The sequence below is a fragment of the Filicampus tigris genome, chromosome 3 (genome assembly GCF_054856515.1).
Source record: "Filicampus tigris isolate MCC_2025a chromosome 3, RoL_Ftig_1.0, whole genome shotgun sequence".
Classification (NCBI taxonomy): Eukaryota; Metazoa; Chordata; class Actinopteri; order Syngnathiformes; family Syngnathidae; genus Filicampus; species Filicampus tigris.
In genome coordinates, this window is record NC_141219.1 from 28,126,368 (window position 1) to 28,151,696 (window position 25,329).

Here is a 25,329-nt window from a genome sequence, read left to right on the forward strand (position 1 = left end):
TTTGGATGTGGTCACTCTATGCTGAACTCATTCCACAAACTCACTATTCATCAGAATACCATGTTTGGACTAGTGGGCCTGCGTAGAACATATTATTGTAAAGTAAAATATTGGGTTGACTTCCCCTTTTAAGTATTTTGATCAATGCAAGAACCTTGTTTGTTTGTGCCCTTTAAATTAAATTCATTTTTGTGTGCACACCTGCCGCACTTCCCTGCCTTTGGGTCCTTATACCGAACAGCCCTGTCTGTCGTGCGCCCGCCTATACGTCACACCAAAGTGACACACGGATGGATATAAAAGAAAATAAATATATAGCTCTAAATTGTAACTACTATTTGTAGTTCTATTACACAGAGGATTGTTTATTTTCCACCGCTGAAAATGCCTATAAATGTTTTACTTAAAAAAAAAAAAAAAAAAAAAAAAAAAAAAAAATATATATATATATATATATATATATATATATATTTTTTTTTTTTTTTTTTTTTTTTACAAGGCTACCATAAATACGGCTGTTGCGTATTCCTTTAAAATAATGTTTTCCCGCTCCACGAACAACAAATAAGTGTCCGCTGCCCCAGCAGATCAAATACTCGTAAATCACGAGACACTGGCGGAGTTCCCGTTGTCGTCAGTATTCGCAGCATCTTGTCCAAACCAATGGTTAACGGTGTTCTGGTTCTGTTCAGGCGTGACTTTCGCACGTCTTGTACGCGCACTCGCGCAGCGCTCTCCGACTCAGTCAGTGCCGGTCCGGGTCGTTTCATCAGCACAGCAGAATTCCCCTTATGCCAACTGGATACGACTCCTAAATGAAAACTACACCGGAGAAGCTCGTTCTTCTTATGCGGTCAGCATCATGTTGGACAACTGCTCGGATTTTAGCAACCTTACGCAATTGGTGGTTCCGGTGGTCCACAGCTTCCCAGCTCTTGTTTTTGGGATCTTACTGATCCTGGTCGTCACCTTCGGCAACGTCCTCGTGTGCCTAAGTGTTTACTCGGAGAAAGCTTTAAAAACTACAACAAACTATTTCATCGTCAGTTTGGCGTTTGCAGACCTGCTTCTGGCTGTTCTTGTTCTGCCTCTCTTCGTTTACGCAGAGGTAAAACTCAACTTGGCTCCACCCCACAAGTTCTATAAAGTATCTATAGATACACACGTGCAACAGTTTCACATGAACGCAGCGACGGTGATTCTCAATTAAACATAACTTTTTCATAAATTATAATACTGTACTGCATATGAAGAAGCTACGTTGAGATTAATGTCATGTGTAGCGTGAATTGAGTCTGCCAATTAACGCAACCGCAATAAATGATAGTCTGCTCGTTTATTTGACGACGAGTAGTTAAAGTATGACTCATATGTGTTCAGAAGTTGAAAGGCAATGTAGTCACAGCTCTCATTAAGTGTTAAAAGTCACCTGTCTGCAAACGTATATGACTCAGAGACCACTGGTGAGACCTCCTCTTTAATTGGCTGCAACTGTGATCTTGTTATTGTTGTGCACCACACCAGCACCTGGCAGACGGTTTTAATATCAATCAGTCAAGCAACCTTTATGGAGCACTTTTCATACTAAAACTATGCGATGTAAAAAACAACAAAATGACTTAAAATCAATATTTGTTGCCTGTAAGCATTCGCTTACCAGTTGAAACAATGGAAAGGTTATTATTTTGGAGGAATGGAAGGGAAAGGAACTGATTTACAGGAACAATGTTTCCTTAAGTGAGAGCTGTAGTGATGCAAGAGCAAAGAGGATTATAGATTTTTTTGTGGCTGTTCAGATTTTTAGTAGTTAATGAGTGTGTGTGTGCGCGCTCATGCTTACGTGTGTGTAGTTCCAGGGTGGAGTCTGGTCGTTGACTATGTTTGTATGTGATGGCCTGATGACCATGGATGTGATGCTGTGCACTGCTTCCATCTTCAACCTCTGTGCCATCAGTGTGGACAGGTAAGAGTGTGCCCCTCTCAAGAGTCAGGCTGAAATACATTCACCAGGCACTTCACTGGGTACACTTAGAGTGTATGATGAGATCCAATACAAGAGCTGTGTGTAAAAGGTTTGCCTCTATTAACAAACACGGCGAGTCCTTCATGTATGGAGTTATGTTGTACTCTATGCATTGCTTACAACTAAATAAAACATGTGTGCCATTCATTACCAGTACCGATTTCCACAAAGAACAATTCCTTTGCAACCATGGTACCATAAACTTATGAGTCGAGTACCTTTATGTTCATGTTAAGGTAGAACATGGATCCGAGTGCAGTAAAGCAAGGGGGCAAGGCAGGGGAGCATGAGGAATCTAATACAGTATACTGTATATATTGAGAAGAACAAAAAGCAAAACAAGGTATGTGGAATTATTTAAAAAAACAACAACAACACAAAATTACAAGTAATGTAAGTCCGAAAAAACAAGATTTTAAGTATCAAATCAACACTGGAAATAGTAGACCCACCATAACTGTGAACATAATACTGTATGACAAGGGTACGTGAAAACTGACAGGAACAAAGGCAGCACCAACAAGCAATTAACCGGCCAAGATCGAATGAAACGGGGGGAAAAAATACAAGTAAACTGATGAGACAACAAGGAAAATCTGTGGACAAGACACGAGTGGATGAGGGAGCCAGTTGGTTAATACAAGGGACAGGGCTGACTAGAACAGGTGGAAACAAAAACTTAAAGTGGAAGTCAATACAAACATGTGTGTTTTCAATGATATGATCTATACAGGCCCACTAGTCTAAACACGACTTTGTGACTCACACCGCAGGCAAATGTGACCCAGATCGGATTTTTTTGCCCATATGCGACCTGTATCAGATTTTTTTTATGACAGTCTGAACGGCTCAATTCCGATTTTATTTTTTTTTTCATATGTGGTCCTAGATTGGATATACATTATATATAGCCAGGTCGCATATCTGACATTGACGTCATCCAGAGCCCAAAATGCGCTCGGCGCAGGCAGAGGGAAAGTGCTGGCAGCAGAGGATCAAATCTGCAAAGTTGTTTTGAGTACTATTGACTTTATATTTTACTTTAATTTAATTCCACTTGAAACATGAAGTAAAGTGGACATTTGTAGCGATCGTCTGATCGTTTCATTTTTTATGCACGGTTATGACATGACGTCATCGTCAGTGATGTCTCCATGAAATGAGTTATGAAAGCCTCGCCTCATAATTTCTCCCAATTGCTGTATTTATTTCTATCTCCTACCCAATCGCTTCACTGTAGAAATGCCCCGACACGCTGGATCACATTTACTTCCACAAACGCGTCAGGACTCGGGGGTGACGTCGTCTCTTCTTCTGTGCACGACCAATCATGGCTCAGATTCAGAAAACAGGTCAGCCGTGATTGGTCGTTGTGAGCAGTTGTGATGTCATTTTCATTCGACAGAAGACAAAATGGCTGCTCCCAGAGATGGCTAAAAACGAATGCATTTTGCTGCTTAACCTATATTCCACAAATGCAAAATTAATCAGAATGCCGTGTTTTTAACTAGTGGGCCTGCTGGGAACATATTCTGGAAAAAAATATGTTTAGGTTGACTTTCCTCTTTTTCTCATATTGCACAAACGCAATATTAATCAGAGTGGCATGTTTCAACTAGTGGACCTGCTGGGAACATATTCTTAAAAAATGTTTGATTTCCTCTTTAAGCAGGATAAAAATAAATATATACTCATTACGGCTCTGGCTGTTATGAAATCCGCTATATAAATAATTTTTTTGTATAACACAATATTGCAGCATGTTAGAAAAATAGTAAATACAAAATAATATATGCAATCCCAAAATTAATATACAAAAATTAAAATATCAATTGGCAACAGAGGCATATGCTTCACTTGCATTGGGAGCCCCGGCGGAAACATTGTGCACTGCACACGTTCGGTCTGCATGGAGGGGAGAAAAAAATGAACGAGAAGAAGAAGGAGATGAAGAAGAAGAAGGAGCGATGGCATTTGACCGCAGGAAATTTGAACCCTCAATGCCGTCACATGGGAGAGCGAGAGCTTTGCTTGGTAGAAGACAATGACTGGCAAAACAAACCAAAAAATGTTTCGGCATCGCAATCAAGGGGCCGACACTCCCCTTCGTGCAGATTGAATGTGTGCAGTGTACAGAGTTCCCGCCGGGGCTCCCAATGTAGGTAAGTACGCGCAGTTGGGTAAATACTAGTGGCGCGTTTGAAGCATGTTTGAAGCGTGTCCACAGCAGGTTTGAATAGTAAATTAGCCACCTAATGAGCTTTGAATAAACCTCTGCCATTAGCATCTCTCCCGCAGCATGTCATGCACAGACGCTTTTTTTTTTTTTTTTTTGGTCGGTGGGGGCGGACGTAAGGATGGAACTGCTTTTATAGGAAGGGCAAGGAAGGATGGGGTCGGAGGACGATAATTTTTATTAATAAGGATGGAGGACAGACCGGCAAAAAAGGGTCAAGTGCCCAGCTCTGGTGCCGAGCAGTCTGCTTATGTGGGAGAGTTCCAACCAGAGGTGGGCATTCCATCTGAGCGACAGACCGGTCCGTCTGTTCATCACTGACGGATGCCCGTTTTGCTGACATTAGACTAGCAGTACCAGGGGCTGTTCAAAAAGGCGCTCTGCGGGCCGGACTTCCCCGCCCATTTGACCTCTTTCACGTCGTCTGCATGGACATAAAAACTTTGTCCACTGTTGAATAAATAAGTTCACATTCCTCTTGTCTCGCTCACTTAGTCGATTGTTACAACTGGTGACCCCGATCGTCTTACGACACGCCTATATGTCCGAAGAGGCACGGACGGATCAACCTCTGGCAGTGATGATTCACGCCGTCGCGGTGAAGCTTACGCCGTTCTCCGCACAGGAACCGATTTCCTGGTTCCGCCGCGCCGAAGTAAAGTTTCGCCTGCGCAAAGAGACCGACGAACGCACGAAAGCCAATTACGTGCTGGAATCCATTCCTGAGTCAATATTCCCTTAGATTTTGGCATGGCTTGATGAGCAACCGGACAAGCTAAAATATCATGACTTGAAATCATATTTGCTGAGGGAATTCGCCCTTACGCCGAGTGCTCGGGCCCAGCGCCTGCTCAGTTTCACGCCTCAGCCGCTTGGTGACAGGACTGCTCACCTAATCTGGAATGAAATGCAAGCATTTGCTCGCCTGAACCATCAACTAAGAATCGCAAGCAAGTCGACCTGATGCGCGAGCTCTGGCTTCAAAGTCTACCTTCAAACAAACGCCACCACATTGTCGTTTCCGTGGCCCGGCGCCCCTCTCACGCTTTCGACAGATGCCAGCAACCTCGCTGTCGGAGGTGTCGTAGAACAGTCTCTCAATGGCATCACCAAACCCCTTGGTTACTTCAGCCGCAAGTTACGCCCACCGCAGAAGAAATACAGTACTTTCGACCCGCGCCCGTGACTACAACCCGCGCTGGTCGGGCCATCCGTCCTCCCAGTTCCCTGTTCGTTGATGTATAGTGTGTACCTAAAGCACCTGTTCAAAGAGGCGCTCCGTGGGCTGAGCGTCCCCGCTCATCCAACCTCTTTCACGTCCTCTGCATGGACATAATAACAGTGTCCGCTGTTGAATAAAGAAGTTCACATTCCGATTCTCGTCTCACTCACTTCGTTGATCGTTATGAGACGATAGATGTGAAACTAAAAAAATGCGGACTAAGCAAAGACGGAAGAGGATTTTCGTCCATCTGTGTAATGATCACTAACCTGGTCAAGTCCGAACGGACCTTACATTCCGTCATTGACGGACCCCAATTTTGCTGACAAGCGACGGAAACGTGACCTAAACTGCATTGATTGTATATTTACAGCAGGTGGTGGCATGCACCAAAGAGAGAATCATCTCAGGCAAATCTCAGTCATCAATGCTTTGTAGCGTTGGGCTGTATCTCTTATTTTGAAGCTTTAGCACAGTCTCACTCTTGTGCTCTTTTAAATGTGCATAATTTCTTTTGTAGGGGTTATCTAGTCTTGATAATCCTTAATATCTTTTTATTTTCCTTGATTAATTTTGCAAAGATTCATGAAAAAATACCATAGACATCATCATCATCCATATATCTGTTCTTCTTCAAGCGGAAAACAATGATACATGCATTCACTCGACATTAGTCATTTTTTAAAAGTATATGGTTAATCATTGAAGTTGCTGGGAGCAAGAGACTACCGTAATCAGTCTTTGGCGACACCTGCTGCAGTTGTTGAAGTTTCTCATCAGTACTTTACTTTTTACTTTTTTTTTTTTTTTTTTTTTTAATATTCAGGTATTACATTTCCATATTTCACTGACTGTCAGGCAGCTGGGATAGGTTCCAGCTCATGAGGAAAACCACTCCAGAAAATGGATGGACAGAAGTCTTTGGTAGTGCCGTAAAGGGGAAATTCAGAATACAGGGCACGCGTTGAACTCATGAATTGTCAATCACGGTGTGGTTTTTGTCTGAACGCGGACAAAGAATTAATCAATTTTATTTGATTCTTGTTCTAACTGGAAGCTACACATATGAACCACTATGCTACCAACGACGTAATTGTCAATATTATACGAATAAATTATTTATTTCCATCAAGAGAGAGAAGCCTACTGCTGATGTTTGCCAATATTTGAAATATTCATATTTGAAATTTGCCAGGGTCAACGGGAGAGAGGACAGGATGGACACTTGTTCGCGGAATGTATTTTAATTCCGGGAAAGTAAGTGAGTAAAAAGACCAGTCGCCATTAGAAACACTTGATACTCGTATGAGATTTTCCATCCATTTTCTATAGAACTTAAACTCATTAAAGTTGCGTTTGAGCCGGAGCCTATCGCAGCCTAATGCCCTGGACTCCATAATATGAACAGTTACAATTACTTCTTTTTCTTTTGCAGGTTCATTGCAGTTGCCATTCCTCTAAATTATAACCGCAAGCATGTGGACCATCGTCAACTCATTCTGCTGTTAGGCACCTGGCTCCTCGCCCTAGCTGTGGCCTCACCTGTTATCTTTGGAATCAACAATGTAGCTAACCGTGACCCCAGCAACTGTAAACTCGAGGACAATAACTATGTCATTTATTCCTCCGTCTGCTCCTTCTTTATTCCATGCCCCATCATGGTCCTGCTTTACTTTGGTGTCTTTCGCGGCCTGCGGCGCTGGGAGGTGGCTCGTAAGGCCAAACTGCGCAGTAGCATTGAAGCCTGTAGAAAGCTGCAGCATGCGGTCATCACCGGCGCCCTGCCCCCTCTGGCCGGCGCCATCCCCGGGCCTTTGCCGATGCCTCTACCTAGGATGATTGAAAGAGGCTTAGCTCAGTCACGGCTTGACAATATGGATGACTACAGAAAGCATGAGATTCCTAATGCCTGTCAGTATGGAGCAAACTCCATACCCACAGTGACCTACAGCCAAGAACAGCACAGCAAGAAAGGAGCCAAAATCAACAGCAGGGAGAGGAAAGCCATGCGGGTGTTGCCTGTTGTAGTCGGTGAGTTTCTCTATTTTCACTTCTTTTTTTTTCTTCTTTTTTTTAAAATCTTGTTTATAGCCTACAGCAATGATTGATTGAACATATAAACACAACATGAAAGACATGAAGAAAAACAAAAAAACAAAATCAAAATAAAGGATCAGTGCTTATCTTAATTCAGTAAAGATGATATGTTTAAGGGGTGTAGGAAGAAGTCAAAAACTTGTCGAGTCCTACCCCTTGTTCACTGTAAAGTATTTGAAATCATGTTCTCCTTTAATATGACGGTGGGTTATTCATAAATACATACACAGCATAATAACACTGTTCAACACATTTTTACACATTTGTTAAATTAGAGATGCAAGTAACCTTTCCTAAATTGTTTTTTGCACAGATTCTGATTTTTTTCCTGTGGGACATGAAGGATTCATAATAATATTAATAATAATAATACTCTTCAACTCACGTGACAACAAAAATATGATATGTTACCGGTAAATGTAATAAAATAACATAATTATTATCTAAAATAATAATAATAAATAATATATAAATAAATATAAAAGATAATAATAAATATCTCAAAAAATGTGGTGCTAAAAAAAAAGTAAAGATATTTTTAAATCAACGTCAAATATATGCCATCATCATCACATGCATTCTCTGGACATTACTCATTTTTTATATTTAGTTCAAAATGTGGTAAATCATTGAAATTGCTGGGAGTGTATGGATGATGATGAAGAATGAAAATATCTACAAAATGTGATGTGTGTATTAGGTGTTCAACAATACATGTATCTAATTTTTCGATAAGGTGGTCATGGTTTAGCAATTTTTTTTATGTTTAGCGCTGCAAGATCATTGTGAAATTTGCAAAGAAAGCATCTTTGGCAAAACTCGCTGTCTTCTTCACTGCAAGCACAGCGTCACCTATATATTGTTGTCTCGTGAGGAATACAATTTGGACCCAGAAGCAGACAGGACACAAAAGTGAAAAAACAAAGAGTCTTTATATACAAAGTAACACAGAGCAGTGCTGGATGCAGAAGACATGGAAGAAAGCTTGACGTTCTGAAAACGTGTCACTCAAGCAACTCAAGCCTAAATACATCAGGTGAGAGAGATATCAGGCCATATATCAATATAAACGTGAGAAACATAAGGGACCATAGCAATTGACAACATCAAGGACGCGACGAAAAACACAATGAACCTTAAGTCCCAGGAACGTTCCACTGGGTGGGCCGTTAGGAAGGAGGGATGAGGGGGCCTTGGATGCCTTCTTGAAATATTAAACGAACACGCATTGGAAACTAGTTGTTTTTTGTGAATTAATAATTAAGTTTACATCCCAGTGAGTGAGTGACCTGCTGAAATTTCCAACAATACAAATACTTAAAATGTTTTGAACTGCCCATCAACTGCACCCAAAAGGGATTAGTGCTCCCATTTATTATCACATTATGCATGTGAGCACTGATGCTCCACCTCAAGCACAAGAACAAATCGAAATTAACCTATACTATGCAATATATATATATATATATATATATATATATATATATATATATATATATATATATATATATATATATATATATATATATATATATATATATTATAAAATACAAAATTATAGTGTGTTGATTACCTCATTAAAAAAAACTGAGTTTAGGGGTTGGAGGCTGGAACAGATTAATGGTATTTCCATTCATTTCAGTGGGGAAAGATTTGAGATGCAAATGATTTGAGTAATGAACGTGGTTACGGAATTATTTAAAGTCATATCTCAAGATACCGCAATTTCTTGTAAAAAAATATATATATATATATATTCTGATGGTATTTAGGCCAGGAGAGAAAGTCTTGCTGGCCCTGAGCGTAAACCAAAACTGAAAACAATGTATTTGCTCTTCACTATTTTCTCTGACACATCAACAATGCTGATAAGATTAATAACAATGAGGTTACTTTATTTTAGCCAGAATAGACTTAAACCAGAATAGGTCACAAGTAGTCCAGGGTACGTTGGTCTGAAATTGCTCTGTGTTGATCAGAGGAAGCTAAATTTTCTCCAATTAGATTTAGAATTATTGAATCTGGAATCATGTGAGTATGAATGGTTGTTTGTCTGTATGTGCCCTGTAATTATCTGGCAACCAGTCCAGGGTGTACTCTGCCTACTGCCCGGAGTCAGCTGGCATACAGTAGGCTCTGGTTAGCCATGACCCGAGTGAGGACAAGCGCTACAGAAAATGGATGGAAAATTTGGGATAAATAATAATAAAAAAATAAAGATAGTATACTATATAACCACAACCGGCTTCCGGTGTCTATTGTATATAGTGTTTTATGCTAATTTATTGATTTCATTTGTTGTATTATGGCTATTTTCTTGTTTGTATGTGAAGTGCCTGAGTTATGTGCGGGCAGCGTGGGATCGATTCCCGCTCAGTGATGGTGTCTGTGTGTGCCCTGCGACTAGCTGGCGACCAGTTCGGGATGTAGTCTGCCTTCGCCCGTTGACGGCTGGGATAGGCTCCAGCACCTCCCCGCGACCCTGTATAGGATAAGTGGTTTGGAAGATGACACATGATGACACATATATATATATGTGTATATATATATGTGTGTATATATATATGTGTGTATATATATATATATATATATATATATATATGTATATATATATATATATGTGTATATATATATGTGTGTATATATATATATGTATGTGTGTATATATATGTGTGTATATATATGTGTGTATATATATATATATATATGTGTGTGTGTATATATATATATATATATATATATATATATATATATATGTAGAGCTGGGCAGTCCGTCCTTGGGCCGGACCGGTCACACCCTCCACCCTGCGGATGCCCATTTTTGTGGCTGGCGGGTGGTGGGCGACAAATTTTAAAAAATGGCTGGACTAAGCACGGCCGGAAGTGGATTTTAGTCCGGCCCACTAATCGGCCCTCATGCGTTTCACATGGTCGCAAGGCGGCCAAATTTCATTTCAGCCTACTCGGTGAAAGGCTTCTTTCTAGGATTCTTTCTACTCCCGCGTCGGCGCGAGCGACAACTGCCGCATTGATTCACGTGACCGCCGCGTTGTGCTATTGGCGACAGGTCTGCAACACATGCAGATGCAATGCCCATCAGGAATTGTTGTTGCTCTGATCGACCCATTATGTTACATGTTGCGATGACATACAGTTTCCCACACGGAGAGGAGAGAGAGGATGCAGCACGCAGCTCGTTGCTACTGCAAAAGCAAACTAGTTTGGCAACAAAATTAAATGCATAGTCTAGTCATTTCGGTCCTTTTATGGTTGTAGCAGGTACGATATCCATTGTTGTTGCTGTCTTTTTGAAGCGACGCCCCCCCGACTTGGAACTTAACGGTTTCAAAACAACTTGTGTTCGGGAGCTGCGCCAGCACTCAAGGATGACGCTGCCACATCAAGGTGGGGTTCATGCCCTTCTTCTGGCATCTTCTACTTCCGGAAATATGTCATAGCAAACCTGGTGTGTGTAGTGGTTTGCTGGTATGCTTTTATTTTGAAGGCCGTGAACAAAGGGAAGTGGGAAAATAAATAACTTGTTGAATGGCCATCTATTGGACCTAAATAATTATACAGAGCTGGGCGCTTGGCCCCATTTTTGCCCGTCCGGCCGTGACCCTCCACCCTTGACCTGCGTACCCTTCCGGCCGCAACCCCCCGGCCATATTCATAAACATTGTCGGCCCCCGCCCCGTTCCGACCTATATATATATATATATATATATATATATATATATATATATATATATATATATATATATATATATATATATATATATATATATGCAAGTACGCACGCACGCACGCACGCAAACACACGCACACATACTTACATATATATTATATATATAAATATTATATATATATATATATATATATATATATATATATATATCACCGTAACTCATGAATCGTTTGTGCTAGCAATGCGATTCCAACGGATTCTGAAAGCAGAGAAACTGAGCTTTGCATTGATGCCGTAGGGGCTTCCGACTATACTTTGTCTGACTATTTTTTTTAAAGTTTCCTGTCTATCATTTATCGAAAATGGGCGTCCGTCATAGGCGGTTTGCCTAGCACTGGCTGTCTAATGATTAAATGAATACCTTGACATCCATCCATCCATTATCAATACCGCTTATCCTCACAAGGGTCGCAGGGCGTGCTGGAGCCTATCCCAGCTGTCTTCGGGCAGTAGGCGGGGGACACCCTGAATTGGTTGCCAGCCAATCGCAGGGCACGCACAAACAAACACACCTAGGGGCAATTTAGAGAGTCCAATCAACCTACCAAGCATGTTTTTTTGGAATGTGGGAGGAAACCGGAGTATCCGGAGAAAACCCACGCAGGCACGGGGAGAACATGCAAACTCCACACAGGGAGGCCGGGGCCAGGATCGAACCCACAACCTCTAAACTGTGAGGCGGACGTGCTAACCAGTCGACCACCGTGCCGCCATACCTTGACATGATGCCTGAAATCCTAAAAGTTGCTAAAAACAACAACGACAAAAAAAACACCAACAAAAACTACAACTACAAGTACTAAAACAGTTTTGAGGCTAGGTAGGGGGGAGCAACATATTAGCAGGAGGCCAATAAATAGCATATAGCCTACAAGTCACTTTATCATTACATGATGACAATTAGGTTAACGTCATTCATATCTGCATACCTTTATCTTTCGCCCTTTGTTCCTCTTCTTGCATTGGGTTATTGGGCATACTACACTTTGATTTTATTGCAAATGAGGGATGCCGCTGGGATTGGCTTGAAAAAGGCTACTTCCAACCCACAACGTCGCACAAACGTGCAGATGCCCCAATACGTCCAATTCTACCTGGGCCAAGTCTAGCAAAATACCAAAAAGAAAGAAAACTCCACCCATGCGCAGTTTGACTACGCTTTACGCTAGACTTGTGCTGGGAAGGAAAATAGGGCCCTTTGTCTGTGCTTTGTGCTAGACACGCACTGGGGTACGGAAATAGGGCCCATGGTGTGTTGAGCTTTCTAAAATTCTTTCAAATCTAATCTCTTCAGCAAAAGTAATTGACATTTAAGGGAGACATATGGTGCATTACAGTCACAATTCAAGACAATTTCCAGGTGTCTTAATAACATATCTGTGACATTTTTTCATTATAATATTCCAAGTATCAAGAATTACAGTAAACATTACACACCTTGTTTCTCGTCTTCCTGAAATGGACTCTAGACCCTATTTTGGTAGACTGGCGGTCGTGTGCTTGGCGTAAAAACGGGCGTAACTTCATTTTCGTGCCGGCGCAAGTCTAGTCTTGCATGTTTGGGGCCGTGTTGCGCCTGTCTAGGTGTGCCGGCACTTGAAACAGCCTCAAATGGGACATAATGCGGTTTACGGGCCAATATAATGCACAAACTCCAGCAAGTCATATTTCCGTCTATGTTCAAGCACGGCGGACTCGGGCGTGCACTCCGTACCGCCTTGATTTTGATGCAAATGGAGGATGCCCCAAGTACTAGAAAACATTAAATTCCATACCACAATGGCGCAAACGCCCCATTACACTTATTTCAGCAAGGCAAAGTCTATCAAAATACCAAACGGAAGAAAACTCCGGCCATGTGCACAGTTAGACTGCGCTTTGCGCTAGACCTGCGGCCGGAATGAAAATAGGGCCCTCTGTCTCTAAGTTAGCCAGCTGTCATCCCACCCTGTGTACTGCTGTACAATGGCAATTCTAGCTTTTGTTAGTATGGCGACAAAAGTTGAAGCCTGCGCTTTGCGAGAACAGAGGCTTCTTCACATCGGTGAGTGTCAGAAGCTGGCGTTGTTAGCTAATGCTAATCAGTGCATCCAACAAAACTCAATGCTGGTTATCTTTTGGCTTTGAATTGTTGTTAGGTGTGTCGCACCCATTAGGATGTATGATATAGTTTCAGATGGCATCAGAGCCAAGTGGCTCTGGATCGTCATCCAGCCTACCTGGTCAAGGTGGGGAAACTCACTGTCAGGGGTGGTTATTATGTAAATTAGCTCCATCGCTATGCAGAATGGCTTGCTCACTATCATGATATTTTCAGTATTAGGCAGATAAAAATGTAGTTGATGTAGTTTTAGTTTCACACTATGGGTGGCCAGTCACTCTGGAGATCTTAACTCTTTCTATAATTTTTCTTCGTCTTTTTCCACTCAGGTATTGTTAATGTCCTCACTGGAACTAATGAATGGAATTGCACTGACGTTGGTCAGTATAAGTTTGGCAAGCTACGAAATATGTGGCATTATATTTACTTCCATTACCTTCACAGGCTGAATGACATATGTACTGATCATGCATTTCTGTCAATTGATCATCAGACGAGTCGATGATAAATGATTATTAATAATACCGCTTTCATCCATTCGTGCAGGCTGCTTCCTCTTCTGCTGGACTCCATTCTTTGTGGTCCATACCACTCGAGCTGTGTGCTTGAGGTGTGAGATCCCCCCCGGTCTGACAAGCACGGTGACCTGGCTGGGCTACGTCAACAGTGCCCTCAATCCCATAATCTACACCATCTTCAACACAGAGTTCAAGAATTTTTTCAAGAAATGCTTCAGAAAGTGCTGCTGCACATGCTTGGTCTGATTGACACTATGACTGTTTGCATTGTAACATTCCATTAACTGGTCTAGACGTGGGCGGTTGAGATTGACTACCCCGGTAATATATTTTGATAGTGTAGTGGTCATAAACTATCTACATCCAGTACTGCATCAATCTGTTGTACCTCAATATTGTCAGTTGGTAATGTTTTTTTTTTTCCCTGCGAGCAGTGAATGAAAGCACAATCAGTTTTTGACATTCACAAATCAAAGGCATGGCGTTTGAAAGCATTTTATCTTCTGTGGATAACTATGAAAAGGGACGTCTGCCAAGAAAGATGAATTCAAGTACAAATTGTCCTCAATTACTAAGACGTCTTTTTAAAACTTGTTTTTCTCTCAAGATTGTGGCAGTGAGCATCTTGGCATAATAATGAGGATGTCGGTATACAGTGATGCTGTGGACGATATTAGCACTGCTTTGAAACAGGAAGGTGTGGTGACAACATTTTATGTGGGATTAGCATTTATTTCCCTGGTCAGATGAGGCCTTTATTGTGGAATTGTATGTTCTCTATTTACTTTTATAAGTTTCAAGTTATTTCAGTGACAATTTTTGGTTATTAACATAGGGTACCAACAATTGTGCCTACATGTGCATATCATTCCTTTCACTGACTGGTGATCAGTCCTGGTGTGCACATCAGGGGTCACTCAAAATGTAGCTTTTCAAATATACAAGGAATGGGTAGATCTCAATTTAGGTAAATCTCAAACCTGGTTGTAGTTTTCCCTGGTTCAGAACTAAGTGGTGTTCCCAACTAGCACAGTGGGGTCCTCAACATTGGACAGAGTTGAAAATATTAGACACAGCTCTCAGCATGATACAGTGCAGTTACAGGTTATACCACTACAAACACAACAATGGACATATGGTCAAATTCATGTTCCAATGACAGTGTCCATCAAGCTGGGCATTAGCTCCAATGGCAAAATGTTTGACACAGTTCTTATATTGGATATTATTCGATATATAAATACATTGTACTGTATTTGGTATGAGCTGGTTTTACTAATACATTTCACCTTTTGCCTGTAGGATATCATTTTATTTTCTAAAACTAAACATTATATCAGAATTAACTAAGGTGTTGGATAAAATGCTTTTATGTTCTGAAAGCATCCCTGTACTGAGCTCTAACTTTCAAAGTTCATTGATTCCTTACTGCATCCACATTTTATGTGGAAACATTGAAAATGTTGCATCTTTTTTGTGCTCAACCCTGGTCAAGGTTCTGGCTGGGTGAAAAACTGAAATGTCCAAATGGTAGACCTGCCATTCCTGCCATATCTCGCAGGAATCCTCAATCCAAAGGCCCTTGTTAGTGTCGAGCATCACATCAAATCTCGAAGCCCATAAGAATCCTCAAATGTAAAAGGAATTGTACGCATGTCACGCACCAAAGTGGAATACTTAAAGCGGAAGTCAACCCACTCATACTGTAGTTTATTTTCAAGAACATGTTCAATGCAAGCCCACTAGTCAAAACACGGCATTCTGATTAATACTGTATTGCACTTATGGAATAAGAGCTAAGCAGCAAAATCCACCTGTTTTTGCCCATCACAAGAGACGGCCATTTTGCCACTTGCTGTCGACTGAAAATGACATCACAGTTGCTCAGGCCTCAGGTAACGACCAATCACGATTCACCTGTTTTCTGAAGCTGAGCCATGATTGGTCATTACCTGAGCCCTGAGCAACTGTGAGGTCATTTTCAGTCAACAGAAGTGACAAAATGGCTGCCCACTAAAATGGCTAAAAACGGGTGGATTAACTCTTATTCCACAAATGCAATATTAATCAGTATGCCTTGTTTGGATTGACTTCCCACTGCCAAGCATCATAGCATTGATTAGCGACGCTAACACCAAGCTGCACATATTGCCCGTCTACTTTTAGTATCAGTTCATCACTGACTTTCGTGTCACTAAAGAATCATACAGATTGCATTTTCACCGCCACTGTTAAGATTGGCGATGTTACTATTCACAACATTTACATTGTATAATCAACTGAATGCTTTTTGGCCTAACCTAGCACTTCTGTGCCCATCCTGAACTCTATATGATGTAAATAGCCACCCACTAGTCGTCCTGATAGTTAGGCTGCAGATAATGAAGCGGGGAAATCTTTATAATCATGGGCCTCTTGTCTCTGCCCATTTCTGACAGCATGTACTTCCCAGTGGAGTTTCCACTGAAACCACTGGAACAAGGACTACAACCCAGACCCTTGTTTTTTTTTTTTATCAAGATCTGAAGATGGTTGCTTGGCGGCGGTTTGCAAGATTGTTTCTCACTTTTCACACAGCTGACATGTCAGATGTTATCCAGCTTGGTGTATTGAGATCCCTCTTTCCAATAGGAAATCTTGGAATCGACCACCAAGGAGCAGTCCCCCGATCAAAAAATAAAAGCTTAAAGTTACAGCAATGCTGATACTGCTTGTCTGCTCGAAAACAAGCGATTCCCTCTCCTAAGAATTTCCGCAGAGATGTAAGAGATGATCAGTCTGCATCAAATGCATAATCCCCTTAATCCATGTCGCTTTTTGAGCCATACGTAAAATGTTGAAGCTGATTTAAAGACAACAAAAACCGGCAAAGCTATTGGTGAAGCATTTAACATGTTAATTTTGGAGCATTTCTGGTGATTTCCATTACAACTTTCACACAACCCACACCAGAAGTTGTAGTTTGTGCCATGAAAATGCAAATGCTGCCATGTTGATATCCACAGTAGACTTGAGCTCAAAATTGTTCATATTGTTGCGTTCAAGCCTGGCTTGGTTTGGTCCACTGTATTCAGGATGGAAACGACACAAGAATGTGACAGTACTTTAAAATGTATTAATAAATATTCAGTGAAAATGTTTACCATTTTCTTACTTTTTCTGATCCTTTCTTGAGACAGACATATCCAATGTTCTAAATACATAATTGATAAGAATGCTCCAGATTATTAGTTACCAAGATCATGGTACTAAATATTGTTTTCAGAATATATCCATCCATCCATTATCGATACCGCTTCTCCTCACAAGGGTCGCGGGGCGTGCTGGACACCCTGAACTGGTTGCCAGCCATGCATGTTTTTGGAATGTGGGAGGAAACCGGAGTAGCCGGAGAAAACCCACGCAGGCACGGGGAGAACATGCAAACTCCACACAGGGAGGCCGGAACCGGGATCGAACCCACGACCTCTGAACTGTGAGGCGGACGTACTAACCAGTCGACCACCCCTTTCGGAATATAAATAATTGTAATTTTTCTGTAGTATTAATTTCCAGTCTTGATCCTGATCTGCTAAAGGTTTGTGGATGCAAAAACGTGCACAAACTTGATTGCTCATGTAAAAAGATGTGGAAGATGATTGGCAAACAAGGCACACGCAGGACTGTCTGCCAAAAGTACAAAATTGCCACAGTTCATTTTTCACGTTTTAGGAGGAGGAAATGCAAAATACAGCAGGGGATATTGCAGATAGGATTTTGGAATTGGGGGTAGATCATCAACCCAGATAGTTAATTACATAAATAGGCTTGACGAGGGCCTGATGTGCTACAAAATTGTAGCAATTGTAGCATTTTGGTGACAATTGATCATGGTTTTCGTACATTAATCGACTTTAATATTTTTTCTCTCGGAAGCATAAGAGGCAATGGCTGACGATGTCCATAAGATAAAAAATATTGCGACTTTCATTCTAATAATCTCACACTAATGTGTACACACATCTGGTGACGACTTGTTGTAGTCTTCATAGATTCGATGACAATGTTTTCCTTATAGGAGCGCATATGAAGTGGAAACAGCTCAACAACGTTCATAAACACAAAAATATTGAAACGATCATTCCAATAGTTTCAGACTATGAAGGGGTTGTTTTTTGAAGAACAGCCGGTTGTCCAGAAAAGCGCTATATAAATCTGATGCATTATTATTATTATTATTATCAGCTGCCATGTTTGAATGTTTTCAGCATGCGATACGTGCCTTCCTTAAAACTGGTGGCGTTTCGCAGGGTACTGTATGCCATTATTTTGATACTTAATCAACTTCAACTTTTTTCAGGCAATCAGATGCCACTGATATTTGCACTATTATTGTAATACACTGCCTAATCAAATGAAGGACAATTAATTTTCAGTTGTGTCATCTATCTATCTATCTATCTATCTATCTATCTATCTATCTATCTATCTATCTATCTATCTATCTATCTATCTATCACTACCGGTACACTAAGCTTTTCCAAATCTGGATGCTATGACGCTCAATCAATACCCGTTGAGATACCCTAAACGTCTACTACTGTGTTATCACAAGTGGACTGTATGTACTTCTGACCACAAGCATGTGGCTTAGCTAAAAATGTTCCTCACAAGTCACAACCGTATCTTCAGTGATTTATTTTTGTCATCTGTAATGCTGTCTGACTGCCAGCAACAATGTGTAGTTCTTCAACAGTCAATTCCAGTATACCATTAAAAAGATCCAGAGCTCTGCTGTGCAGTTTACAGCTCTCACAATTCTATTGTATTCTAATAGACAGCGTAAAAGGGCTTTTATTTTTGCCACCTACATTTACGTGAAATCAATTCAAGTGGTCCATGCGATCTTCTAGAGATGTGTTGATCCTCAAATTGATATTTTTCTCATTATTCTTCATTTGTCTTTGTTGCACTCTGCAGAGAAAAAAAAGACATATAACATTAGTGTACAGTATTTTCCAGGTAATGTTTCATTAATGCTCTCAAGCTTCTTGAGCTTCCAATTCATTGTTCTTATCTCTTTGTAGGGCCGATCCTTTGTTCCTAGTGGAGATCAGTGTTTTCAGTTGCCAGACGGATGGGAACTCACTTTCTCAGCAGCAGCTGCCATCAGAGCATCTAGCTCCTGAGTCCAACCGAGGGTATGGACCAAAGTTTGGACACCATTCACTACGTCACCCAGCAGCACAACGTCACAGTGTCGACTGTTCCCCATTGCAAATGGACCCACTAAGTCCCTGTTGATGAGCAGCCGGGGAACAGAGGCTCGCACAGCTCCAGCCAGACTGGCAAAGGGCTCCACCTTCAGGGAGGAGAATGAACAACAATATGTAGAATTCAGACTAGGCCCAAATATTGATATTGCTAAGTTTTCATTAGTACTCTCAGAAAAGGTATTAATCACATAAGGGATCATTCTGAGAGATGTTTCTATAATTTTGCCCATTTCATATATAGTGGGGGTTAGCTGTGATTCAGTTGAATAATACACCTTGGCTTTTAACGTTACCCAGAAAGGGCCTCTTCTCTCAAAAAAACAAACAAACAAAAATTGGACACTGCAGTAGTAGATGTAGATGAGTAGATGTTTGGCTGTGATGCAATTTAAATCAAGTACAGCAACTCTGACACCTCATATGAAATTGCAAGCACGGCAGTGATGATTCTGGCTGGTTTTGCAGGAAAAGATGGGATGTGGGCACCTAATAATGTCAACCATGAAGTTGACTTGAAAGTTTGACTTTGATTGTTCATATACAAATAGTTCTCTGGAGCCTGCCCACTCATCAAGTGTGAAATTACACCACCAGTCCATTTTTGTTCGCACTTCTGAAAATGTTTCTGTGAGCAAGTCGTTCTGAATTTTTCCTAATTGTGACATTAGATTTTGGCTACTTTCAGCCCTCACGCCGAGTTTCTTTGCCCATGACATGGAAGCTAGGCTAGGCGAAGATCCACCATTTTCATCCGACGATGCATACGCCACATGTGAAAATACAATCGATCTTCAAATAGGCATTAGGCACTCATTTTTCTTCAACACACTCTTGGCTAATGGCTGATTTTAGTTCCTAGATTATATTACTGTTTTGTCTTTTAGTTTTGTTGTTTTCTGTTGTTGTTAGCTCTTGGCTCCAGTGTTTCCTCATGGGGTCCTCCGCACTGAGAGAGGTGGCTGCCCTTCCCGCGGGGGTCCGGTGTCATCGCAGGGGCTCCTTAGGTCCAGGTGACCGGGGTCTTCTACACCAGGTGTGGGGTCTCCCTGGCTAATGTGGGCCGGGGGTCTTTGTGATGGTGGCACTCCCTGTGGCCATGGGCTGTCATTCCCCTCAGCGTCAATGAGCCCCCCTTTGGCACACTTTCCTCATATGGTTTCTCTGTTCCTTGTCATGTCTTTTTTAACACAGTTTATCAGGTTGTGTGCTTTGTGTGTGTGCGGGCGTGTGTGGGTGTGTGTGTATGTGTGAGTGCTGATGTACTGGCGGATATATGTCTTTAGGTTTGTTGGGAAGGGAGGGCGGGAACGGGTCTTCCTTTTATGTTATGTTATGTGTTATGTGTTTTGGACATTTTTATTGGACAGCACTTTTGAGTTGCATTTTCCTGTACTGACACTGTTCAGTGTCTTGGAATTATTTTTGGAATTCTATTTTTTGCCCATTTGATTTTTAATTGAGCTAATTTTAAGACCTGGGAAGTATAATGATTAGGGATGTCACGATATCCAAATGTCACGATACAATAAAATCACGATATGAACCTCACGGTATGACAATTATCACGATATTGTGGGGAGGTTGGCGATATATAAAAAGCTCACGATATTTTTTAAAAAACATGACAATATTCTGTTTTTGTGCATGATAACAGCGTTCAGAAAGAAATAGGCTTGGCCAGTCATGCGCTCCTATTGGCAATTAGCGTAGGACTTGAACATAGGTGACATAAAATTAAAGGGCACTAATAAATTAACCACCAGAGAGTGCTGGTACTGCAAAAAGGAAAAATAACTTGGGTTTTTAAACAGATTTGCTGCTATTAAAGGACAGTGGGGCCGGGATGGCCACGTTTTCACTAACAAGTTCATTTTATATATTTTTTGATCAGGAAAATGAAAAGAGTTGTCATTTTCGATTTTATCAATACATTTGGGAGAAATTAGGAAATAAGTGACTCTATGATTAACGCCCCTTGTTAATGAGCAGAATGGCCGCGCCCCCTACTGTTCTATCCTTGTTCGGCCGGAGTCACGCGAGGGACCGATTCCAAACCCTCCATTGGAAATCATTGTACTTTCATTGCTTATAACGTCCAAAAACGGCGATCAATTGCCACCAAAATATATGTGGACATCTCTACCAATGCCCACTTCAACATATCAAAAGGATTAACCTCTCTGTGGCTGATTTATATGAGAATGAGGAAATGTGGAAGTCAGCAGACCTACATAGGCTGGAACCGCAAACACTGCTTCTTAGCTTAAAAAAAAAAAAAAAAAAACCCCGGAAATGAGACGTGCACATTTATTTGGATGAGGAGTGCCCCAGATTTTCGGCTTACAACGCACCGTCCAATTTGGAAGGTAACAGCCGAAATGGCACATTCCAATGCGGCCACACTCTCGGCTGTGCAGTCAGCCCCACTGGAACTTTTCGTTCGCTGTTCGATGAGGACTTTTGTCTCTCTCAAGCCGCTTCACTAGGGCAGAAGGGGGCTGCAAGCAAAAAGCAGAGACACCGTGCGCGACTGCTTGCGAGGCGACATGAAGACACAGGCTCATCTTCACCTCCACACGCTGGGCGGACAGTAACACCTTTTGTTTTAACGACCTGAAGCTAGTTGTTGCTAAACTTCCGTTGTCCCAATGCTACCTTTAACCATGGAAGGAAGCGGGGGGCTCCAATCTGCCTGCTGCTGCTGCAAGCCGCGTCTCTCTCCCTCCTGAGACATGAGTTTAGCGTCGCTAAATGTCCGAAATATAACCAGTCGGGATTCGTGTGCGCATTCATGCTCTTGTCCGCTTCAGCTGTGAAAGTGGAGGAGCAATCGCCCTGGTATTTTTGATTTTGTGGAGGTGATCATAATGAGATCACGTTTTGTCAATAAATCTATTGTGCAGAACACTTTTATACTTTCACAGTTTGAAGTGGACAAGAGTAGTAATGTACATTTGCATTTTGGTGGCGATCGGTCACCGTTTTAGACAACAGAACTGACAAAGCGAGCAATATTACCAAGCATGCCTTCCTCGCGTGCGTTAGCCTGCTGAGACCGAAAACATAACATAAGCCCTTTTTGGGGCATGGAAATTTGGCGTAAACCTAATCACAAAAAGACCTTAAATCACTACAGAGCCTTTTGAGGTGGGCATTTTAGTACTTATGTCGTTTTTACATGCAAACCTATGATATAAGTGACAATGTTAAGCTCACCCAAGTGTCGCTTTAATATCGTGACATGACATCAATATACCGTGGCAATTTTAATATCGCAATATCACAATATTGCTGATATTGTGAAATCCCTAATGATAATGTTCTTTTTGTTTTGTTTTTTTTAGTCCTGGTGCATAGAGTATAAACCATCATCACAAATGAATGACAATTTGTGAATCACGTTCATGTGAAAAAGAATGAATGAAAAGAATTTGTTTCTGTACGTCAAATCAAAATAGTTAGCATTTAATTTTGAAGTTGGAAGACAGAGCTCACCTCCAGTGATGTGCCCATGATGATCAGGAGATCTGCAAGGGGAAAGTCTGTGAGGTACTTGAAGAAGTGAAGTGGCAGCTCCTCTCCAAAAAAGATTATGTCCGGCTTTACAACACCTTTACAGGTTGGGCATTTGGGAATCACTCCGCTCATCAAGTCTGGCTAGTGAAAAGGAACAGCATTAAAGTGGAAGTCAACCCAAACATATTTTTTTCCAGAATATGTTCTATGTAGGCCCACTAGTTGAAATACGGAATTCAGATTAATATTGTGTTTGTGGAATATATATGTTAAGCAGCAAAATGCACCCACTTTTAAATGCACTCCGGGGGTGGCCATTTTGTCATTTCTGTCGACTGAAAATTACATCACAACTACTCAGGGCTCGGATACCAATTGCGGCTCATCTTAAAAAAACAGGTCGTGATTGGTCGTATCCTGAGCCCTGAGTAGTTGTGATGTCATTTTCACTCGACAGAAGTGATAAAATGGCTGCCCCCTGAGCAAGCTAAAAAAGGGTCGATTTCTCATATTCCACAAACGCAATATTAATCACAATGCCGTGTTTTGACTAGCGGGCCTGCATAGAACATATTCTGGAAAAAATATGTTTGGGTTGACTTCCTCTAAGAATTATTTTGCACGAAAAGTTAAGAAATTGACTGAGATCGAAATATTTAGATTTATAACTCACACGTAGGTCCTCCCCATCATATTTCCTTCGGCAAACAGTACATGTGGCCGTAGCAAACGTACCGTGGGCTTCCACAAGCATATCAGAGGGAATCCCAGCCACTGAAGGGGAATGCAGCTACATGTTGTAAAATAATCACTTTGTTACAAAAGGATTAAGTCAGCAAAAACTGAGAAAATGAATACATACATCTTTCCAGGCCATCAATATTCTGTGTGTACATTCTGAGAAGAAGACCCTTCTTGTGAAGCAGTCGCACAAAATAGTGTGTAAGATTAGGTTGGTAATTTCCTGGATACAACTCTTTGGACAGGGCAAAGAATGGTTTAGGGTTGTGATGAAAAAAGGCAAGTTCAAAAATAGCCTCAGCATAAGGTAGGTTATACTGCTGCAGGTTGTCATAGAGACCGCTACCGGGGGATCTGCAGAGAAAACGATCACTCATCAAGGATCCCACAATAAATGCTGAATTGCGTACAAAACAACAACAACAACAACAACAACAACATGTGGACAAGAAACCATTGGGGAACATTTTTACCTGAAATCAGGGATGCCACTGGGAGTGCTAATCCCTGCCCCTGCCATCACCACCACTCTTTTGTACTTCAGCTCCAGCATATTCTTAGCGATGTCTTCCAATGTCTGCTGCTCGGCAGCAGACCCACCACCCCGGGAGAATAGTCCCTTTGTTGCATTCCACCAAGGAGGGTTTGTTTGTCTGGGGAAAGGAAAAGAATGAGGTCCTACCTAACTGAACCTACCGGTAATGTGCATTAAAGAAGTGTTTTTCAAACTCTGTGCCGCGGCACACTCGTGTTGATTTATTTATTTAACATTTATTCCAAAAGAGGGACCTGAGTATCTTAAACTTGGGTTACGAAAGGTGTAATTGTCTCTTACTGTACACCAGAGGTCACCAACCTTTTTGAAACTGAGATCTACTGCTTGGGAACTGATAAACGCAAAGTGCTACCAGTTTGATCCACACATCTGAAATAATAAATTCGCTCAATTGACTTTAATTGTATGTTAGCAATTATTATATTTATCTATCATGTTAAGGAACTTTCACAACAATTATCAATAATCTAACAATTGTTAGCAAATGTTAGTTTCAAATGATCATTTCTACAACATCACAATGAAATCACAATGTCTCATCCACGGTGGTCCTTGAGCGCTAATTGGTATATAATACTGTACATGTATCTTTGTGTGTGTGCAGTATCTGTAATCTCAAATAGCTCTCAAATCAAAGCAACATTTATTTTCCCCTCAGAAAACAAAATATTGACTCTGAAGCTACAGCATTCTTAAAAACAACAGCAGGAACTCACGGGCAACCTTTGTTACCCTGAAATTCCACTTTGAGAATGTTAAAACGAGTATTGGTACGTTTGGTATTTCAAATGTTCGAGCATGTCAGCGTGTAGTGTTGTTACCTACGCAAAAAAAGGTGTTTCATCTTGACACGGACACAAACTTCTTTGACCACGGTCTATAAAACAGGACATTTACTCTTTAGTACGTTGCACTGTAAAGTTTGTAGTGTCAACCATCCATCGCGTAACATCATGTTTCTAGTGTACACTGACCGCTAGCAGGGACAGTTCTGCTTATTCTTGATAACCACCGGCGGCACAAGACAAATCTGGAGCTCATCGAATACGCCATGACACACACACACAAGGTATGAAACAAAACAAAATGAGCCTTAAATCTCCATGGTATGACACCTCGGCGAGCGACGTGAAATTCTAAACCTGTCCGTGAAGGTCCGTGTTACGTGACGTAGAAAACCGTCATTGATACGCAGTATTACAGTAACTGTAATAATTTTATAAACCATTTATATATTTACTTCCCCAATTGAAATATAGTTTTAACCATGCTAATAATATGTGAATACAAATAGGTAAGTCTTAACGCAAAAATAT

The 25,329-nt window shown here is 41.2% G+C and overlaps 2 protein-coding genes across 5 annotated transcripts; one reads left to right on the top strand and one right to left on the bottom strand.

Annotated features, from left to right (window-relative positions):
- The first annotated feature begins 501 nt into the window (after window positions 1-501).
- drd4b (dopamine receptor D4b) lies at window positions 502-15,827 on the top strand. Its single transcript, XM_086025230.1, has 4 exons — window positions 502-1,108; window positions 1,851-1,963; window positions 6,917-7,512; window positions 13,974-15,827. Exons 1-4 carry the CDS (start codon window positions 863-865, stop codon window positions 14,189-14,191), a joined length of 1,173 nt encoding a protein of 390 aa, XP_085881356.1. The 5' UTR covers window positions 502-862; the 3' UTR covers window positions 14,192-15,827.
- On the bottom strand, window positions 6,334-25,316 carry sirt3 (sirtuin 3). 4 transcript variants are annotated; one of them, XR_015086085.1, is made up of 9 exons: window positions 24,988-25,296; window positions 24,839-24,890; window positions 23,931-24,110; window positions 23,579-23,811; window positions 23,390-23,490; window positions 22,696-22,857; window positions 19,074-19,286; window positions 18,792-18,898; window positions 6,334-7,307 (listed from the first exon to the last, which is right to left on the bottom strand). XR_015086085.1 is itself a non-coding variant. In XM_086025233.1 (8 exons), exons 2-8 carry the CDS (start codon window positions 24,855-24,857, stop codon window positions 18,872-18,874), a joined length of 939 nt encoding a protein of 312 aa, XP_085881359.1. In that variant the 5' UTR covers window positions 24,858-24,890; window positions 24,988-25,307; the 3' UTR covers window positions 18,608-18,871. The 4 variants fall into 4 exon arrangements, 3 of the variants coding, with proteins under 3 accessions (XP_085881359.1, XP_085881358.1, XP_085881361.1); XM_086025233.1 differs by lacking the exon at window positions 6,334-7,307 and having other exon boundaries at window positions 18,608-18,898; window positions 24,835-24,890; window positions 24,988-25,307; XM_086025232.1 differs by lacking the exon at window positions 6,334-7,307 and having other exon boundaries at window positions 18,608-18,898; window positions 24,988-25,295.
- Window positions 25,317-25,329: the final 13 nt, after the last annotated feature.